This window comes from Penaeus chinensis, chromosome 27 (genome assembly GCF_019202785.1).
Source record: "Penaeus chinensis breed Huanghai No. 1 chromosome 27, ASM1920278v2, whole genome shotgun sequence".
Classification (NCBI taxonomy): domain Eukaryota; kingdom Metazoa; phylum Arthropoda; class Malacostraca; order Decapoda; family Penaeidae; genus Penaeus; species Penaeus chinensis.
In genome coordinates, this window is record NC_061845.1 from 15829418 (window position 1) to 15836906 (window position 7489).

At 41.1% G+C, this 7489-nt stretch overlaps 1 protein-coding gene across 5 annotated transcripts in view; it reads right to left on the reverse strand.

Moving 5' to 3' along the window:
• Nucleotides 1-3815: 3815 nt before the first annotated feature.
• LOC125039634 (DNA polymerase theta-like) overlaps nt 3816-7489 on the reverse strand; it is a 35689-nt gene continuing 32015 nt past the window's right edge. For all 5 annotated transcript variants that reach the window (XM_047633790.1, XM_047633788.1, XM_047633791.1 and 2 more), the window contains 3 exons: nt 6022-6253; nt 5650-5852; nt 3816-5153 (listed from right to left, as the gene is read on the reverse strand). In XM_047633790.1, coding sequence (XP_047489746.1) covers nt 5016-5153; nt 5650-5852; nt 6022-6253 — 573 coding nt within the window. In that variant the 3' untranslated portion in view covers nt 3816-5015. The remainder of the gene's footprint in view (nt 5154-5649; nt 5853-6021; nt 6254-7489) is intronic.

Sequence of the window (7489 nt, forward strand, 5' to 3'; positions counted from 1 at the left end):
TGCGCCCAAAGGACGCCCCAGACTACTGGGCCTCCCTACCCAGGGGTCAAAGCCCGTAAGGGCTGCCCTGGTGTAGAAGAGAGCTGCGGGTCTGAGGTGGGGTGCTGACTACGCCTACTGTAGTCTCGTGTGACCTGCAAAATCAATGCACTGAAGGTGCAGGCAAAGCACAAAATGCTGAAAAAATCAGATTTACTCTAAGTAAATTACGTTATAAACTCAGAAGCAATAGCGCCGAGCGAGACGAGAGGCCCCGGACACCAGGGTAGCTCCTGTGGCACAAGGCTTGGGTCTATTGCTGCTGCGTCTGAAAAGAGAGAGGTCCGAGCTGGTCAAAGTCTCGTACACGAACACGAGTGCGATCGATATTCATAGCACTAGTAAAAAATAAGTCTAATCACGCCAATTCAAATCACGGAAGGTCACAAGGTCTACTAAATGACTCCTTTGTGGCTAAGCATTAGCAGAGCCATCTATGAGACATTTCACCAAAATGTTGTAAATGAGCATAGCATTTTCCCCCATTTTTATTCATTTTTCCCGGCGGCAGTGGGTTAAAGGCTGGCATAAAATCTTTTCTTTTTTCGCAATATTCGGATAAAATGAAACTTGACGACATATGATATTAATATATTTCACTTCTATATTCATATAGCTTGTTGCACCGTTATTCATTCTTTTTGCAAATTTCACCGGGGATCTATTTGATTAAAAAAAATTTTTTAACAGGTATTGCAGGTGTGTCTGTGTAATCAGCAGATGTTTCGGAGAAGATTATGTAAGATAGTATCATATATGTGAATATATATATACATATACATATACTGTATATGTATATATGTGTGTGTGTGTGTGTTTGTGTGTGTGTGTGTGTGTGTGTGTGTGTGTGTGCATATATATATATATATATATATATATATATATATATATATTTATACATATATTTATATGTATATATATGTATATACACATACATATGTGAATACATTCATGCACACATACATTATCTATCTGTATGTCTCTCTCTATATATATATAGAAAGAGAGAAAGAGAAAGAGAGGGAAAGAGAGAGAGAGAGAGAGAGAGAGAGAGAGAGAGAGAGAGAGATCTAAATTTCAGTCCAACTTTCTCTTCCTCACCCCCCCCCCCCTCTCTCTCAATATCTATCTATCCATCTATCTATATATATTATATATATATATTATTTATATATATATATGTTACACACACACACACACACACACACACACACACACACACACACACACACATATATATATATATATATATATATATATATATGTGTGTGTGTGTGTGTGTGTGTGTGTGTGTATGTGTGTGTGTGTGTGTACATATGTAATACATATATATATACATATATACATCATCATCAAGGGGCTAACGCCGACGGGGGCGCACCCTTCGCTTCTAGCCACGAGGGTCCCTTATGGCAAGTCTCCAGGCAGCCCCTCAGCCCATCTCTAACACCTTGCGACAGGTCTCGTCGGGCATCCTAAGCTATGACCTCCTAGGTCGTCCCACGGGCCTCCTCTACCCAGGATTGTCTCGCAGAGTTGGCGATCCCAGATTATGCAAGTAACAGGTCCCATACCAGTCTCACGGAGTAGCCGTCAGTTTGACACATGGTCCTGCCAACTGTAACCCATGATCCAGTGAAGAGCAAAATTAGCAGTATCAAGGCGTTGAAGACACATAGCTTGGTTCTTCTACAAAGGTACTGACATCTCCACATGCTCTGTTAATCGAGTTCGTGGCTCCTACTGCCAGGCCAATCCATCTACTGACTTCTTGGTTTGGCAGCCCAGAGATATGGACTACACTACCAAAGTATGCAAAACTCTCTGTGACTTCAGTGTCCTCACTGCAAGCATGGATCTACTGAATGGGTTCCCTTAACAGGCCCCCAAAGTCTTGAAATTTGGTCTTGGTCCTGGAGACCTCTAGACCCATGAGCTTTACCTCATTGCTAAATGCACCAAGAGCCGCCACCTGTGATTCCAGAAAATCAGACAGGATAGCAACATCATTGGTAACATCATGGTCTCAGACCTTGATATTGCCCAGTATTGCTCACACTGACTTTGGATAGTAGCTCTGCCCATTATCCAGGCCATGCAGGTGTTGAAAAGTGTTGGTGCAAGGATACAGCCTTGCCTCCCCCTGAACTAACAGGGAAGAAGTTCGACAGGCCCCCACCACACTTTACAGCACTTTCAGTACCGGTATGTAGACTCGCTATTAGGCCAATAATCCGTGTCGGAATTCCCCTTCAGCCGAGACATGCGTGTCTATTGCTTCAGTGGCCTCCAGTGTCTACAGGGAGATGAAATTCTGCCAATGGACTCCTGCGTTGGTTTAATTGTTTCGCGCTTGAAGGACTCCCACAGAGCAACTGGGTCCGTCATGTTTTCGAGTGAATCGATCAGAGACTGCCGTGGTGAATCTACGGGCACACTCCTCCTTCCTCAGTCTGTCCAAGTAAAACACCCTAGAGTGGCCTCTGGAGGGACAAGGAGTTTTGAAGTAGACCCGTAGATTAGCCACTACTCGGCACTCCAGTAATCCCTGTAATTCTGAAGGATCCTCCATTGAGTGCTGACAGGTATGTAGTTGATCTCCTTGGCCACAGTACCCGTATCTCTATACCATGTCCAGCGATGCGGGTTGGAGCGATGATACCAGGAGCCAGAAATCCTCAATCTCTGGGCCCTAGCAAAGTAGGCTACTGCTGCTGGGATCAGCTCCTGAGCCACTGGGGCTGACAGACATCTTGTAGCCAGCTCGATCACATACCGCATTGAAGTCGCCCAGAACAATGCGAATATCTCGCTGGGGACAATTGTCTGCCAGCAGTAAGAGACACGAAGTCAAAAGCATGCTTCAGTCTCAGTGGCATAATACGCTCATCAACCGGTGTTACCTACTGAGGGATGAAGTCAGCTGGAGATGGCTGTGGCTACTCCATATATATATATATATATATATATATATATATATACATAGACATGCATATATAAATAATTTTATTTTATTTTAATCAGTTTTTCATGAGTTTCATGAATTAGTGTGTTGGGAGGATCAGTCTTAAGTTTTAAGATTATCAAGTACCTCTGAAAATTTTCAAGTATTATGCATGTAGAATATTAAATTTCTTTCGGTTAGTAATCAATTAAGTCTATCGCCAGAATACATTTAAGATATATATAAATATATTTATATATATATATTTTTTTAACAGCCATTCATTCCACTGCGGGACATAGGCCTCTCTCAGTTCCCTATTGAGAGGTTATATGGCAGTGACACCCTTGCCTGATTGGATGCCCTTCCTAATCAACCGCAGTTCGGCGCGCTAACACTTGTGCCACACCGGCGACTTCCTCTACGATACCTGCGTTTGACTTCTCAAGGCGATTTGTCGTTTACTCGGGCTCGAGTAATTTTCACGACCGCCGCGACGGGGAATTTAACCCGGGAACACGAGGGTCGGAGTCCAGTGCTCTAACCACTGGACCATCGCGGCATATATGTATATATATATGTATATATATATTATATATGTATATATATATTATATATGTATATATATATTATATATGTATATATATATTATATATATACTATATTATATATATACTATATATAATATATATATATAATATATAATATATATATTCTCTTTTTCTCTTTCTCTCTTCCTCTCTCCCTCTCTCTCTTTTCCTCTCTGAAAAAGTACCAATTTTCTTTCTTCTTTTCATATATTCTGTAAATAAGGATTTCAAAGAACACCCAGTTTTCTCATATCTTTCACAACAATATTTATTATTCACAAATTTACAATGTCTGATCTATAAAAATATCCTTCACTTTGTTCCACAATAATCCATATATTACATCAACATGTTGTAAAGCCACAATCCTTATAAAAAGTAAATATATACCATTGTAAAAAATACCATGCTCTTCAATTAACAAAAACAATATATATTAAATATAAATATTAAAACTATACAAAGCCATGTACACACATAAGTATCAATTCCTTTGAAAATATTGCAATATAAAGGCACACTCTATTCATTCACATACAGACTCAGGATTATTTAAGAAAATCGTTTCAATACTGTACCTAAAAATTCAAGCATATATTTTTGGTTTATATGTAAAGAAAGGTATAGTCTGGCCTGCACACTATATGGTCAAATCAAAACCATCTACTGTACTATTTTACACAAAATATACAGTTATGTATTTATCTTACTACCATCATTCCAATATCTAGCTTAGAAAATGCTAGATAACAAATTTTTCATACTGAATAAATATCTTTAAAAACATTATTTAAAAATCACTGCAAATTACTACCTCTCATGAAATCTGTTCAGACTTCAGTAAGAAATATAAGAATATGGTATATCTCATTTTTGGAGTTTCCAACATTTCCCTGACCTAGGCCTAAATATCCCCAATCGCTTGCTACCACGGAGGGACACAGGAGGGAAGGACTGGGCTCCAATGTAGGATCGCCTCTACCTTGGACCTCTGCCCTCGCCTCAACTAATTTCGCAGGGACTTTTCTTCTTCCTCTTTCTTTTTCCTTCTCTTCATCCCCTTCCTCTGTCCACTTATCCAAATTGTTAGCTCATATTTACCTTTTTCGCCACAATACTTTACCATACTGCTGTGTGACCTTTGATGTCTGGTACATTTGTTTGCATTGACTATTGAGCATTCTGTAAATCCACAAACGCCACCTTACTAAAACCAAAAACTTTCTTACGAATCCCCACCGTATCAATATATTTTGCATACCCTGCAAATAACCTCAGATGTTGATGCGGCACAAAATGTTCAATAAATAAATAAAATAGGCCTAAGTATGTAAAGGTTATTAAAAAGCACACAAGCACTCTCACTGGTGACATAGCCACTTTAACCTCCCCATTCACAAGACAGGAGAGAGATCACCGTTTCAAGAAGCAGGTAACATGTCTTAGAGGTTCAAGGTTTGCATAGATCCCCAGGATGGCCCTACTTTGATTTTAACAGGAAGACTGACAGCCAGTTGGCGCACCCCTTCCATGTGGCTCCGGACTAGCTGAGCTACCTGGATCACATCATCACTCACCACCTGCAGGAAAAAGGCAGAGAAGGAGACAATGAATAAACATGGTTCAGCTATTCTTGCAGTACATTAAGCCTAACTGCCTTATGCATTTATGAGGTATTCACATGCTGTATTCAGGCTATATTTAGGGAGAAAGACAGACACGGATATTCTTCTATTTGCATGTCTTTTTTGCCAATATCATGTACAATTATGATTGCTGTTAAAATTCTGACAGATGAAAACAGGTACTCGATTTTTTTTAGATAAAGAAATACCCTTCATAAGTTGACTACAACCTTTCTGATGTCCATTCCCGCTTGCAGTTTTATTTAACGTTCTAATGAGTTTTTTCTCAACGTTCTGGCAGCTAGATTTATTTTACATGCAAGCCATCCAGATGCAAAAACAGGCAATATAACACACCACTAAAGAAAGTGAAAAAGCCTTAAAAGCACGTACTATCCACAGTTTTTTGCTTGTGGATACCAAAAGATAGCCCTTCTAGAGTCCCCCTTACCTCATAAACCAGCTCATCATGCAGCTGCAACACAAGAAATGCCCCAGAGATCTCTTGGCCATGACTGGTCGGCTGCGTGAGGTGAGTTGGGGCCCGGGGGAATGCCTGTTTAAGGGCTTTGGCAATCCTGACCATGGCCAGCTTCACCAGGTCTGCTGCTGAGCCCTGGATGGTAGTGTTTATTGCTTGCCGCTCACTCTGGGCTAAAGAGAACATGGTAAAGCTGTTGAAGTCTGATAATGCAAGTCTCTACACTCACTCACTCACTCACTCACTCACTCACTCACTCACTCACTCACTCACTCTCTTAAGGACAAAATGGTAAGTGAAGTCAAGTTCTTTTCATTGTAAAGATGTAGCCTCAACACATACCCCTTGCATGTACATTCTGGCTATTGATGTTGGGCAAGTACCTCCGGCGACCCATTAAGGTGAGGACATAGCCTTTCTTTCGGCAGTCCTCCACTGTGGTCTGCAGGAACCGCCTAACACCTGGGAACCGCCCCATGAACCGGTCCATGAAGGTCTGGGCATCATTCTCATCAACACCCAGCTGTTCTCCCAGGGCACGGGCTCCCATGCCATAAAGCATGCCATAGCAGATCTGGGAAAAAAATATATACCTTAAATGTATTCTGACAATAGACTTAATTGATTACTAACCGAAATAAATGAAATTCTCTACATGCATAATACTTCTTGAAAATAATCATAATTTTCAGGTACTTGATAATCTTTTAAAAAAAGTAATGCAAGACTGATCCTCCCAACACACTAACTCATGTAACTCATAAAAAATAGAATAAAATAAAATAAATCATTTATATATACATGTCTATATATATATATATATATATATATATATATATATATATATATATATATATATATATATATATGGAGTAGCCACAGCCATCTCCAGCTGACTTCATCCCTCAGTAGCTTAGGTAACACCGGTTGATGAGCGTATTATGCCACTGAGACTGAAGCATGCTTTTGACTTCGTGTCTCTTACTTCTGGCAGACAATTGTCCCCAGCGAGACATTCGCATTGTTCTGGGCGATTTCAATGCGGTATGTGATCGAGCTGGCTACAAGATGTCTGTCAGCCCCTGTGGCTCAGGAGCTGATCCCAGCAGCAAGAATAGCCTTCTTGTCTGCATCGCTGGATATGGTATAGCAATACAGGTACTGTGGCCAAGGAGATTGACCACATTCTTGTCAGCACTTGATGGAGGATCCTTCAGAATTGCCAAGTTCTGTGGCACTGACCATTGGCTGGTATTGACTACCCTATGGGTTCTTGTCCCTCCAGTGGCCATTCTAGGGTGTTTCACTTGGATAGACTGAGGGAGGAGTGTGCCCATAGGTTTGCCACAGCAGTCTCACATCGATTCACAGAACTTGACCTGACATACCCAGTTGCTCTGTGGGAGTCCTTCAAGCATGAAACACTCAAAGCAATGCAGGAGTCCATTGGCATATGCCTGAGGGCAAGGCAGAATTTCATCTCCCTGGAGACACTGGAGCTCACTGAAGTGTGTTGCATGGCTCGGCTAACTAGCAATCAAAGCTTGCATCGCTCTTTGGTGCATAAGGCTCAGAGACTGCTGAGAAGGGACATGGATCAGTTCATCAGGAATCTTGCTAAGGAGGTTGAAGGCCATATTTTGGTAAATGACCTTCACCCTGCCTACCAAGCCCTGAGAAAACTAAACTCTAAACCCTCCTCACAGATGACTGCAGTCTGCTCAGTGGATAGACAGATCATTTCAGATCATGTTGGAGTTCATGAACATTGGGCTGAGTATTTTGAGCAGCTGTTACCAGGTAGACCCTC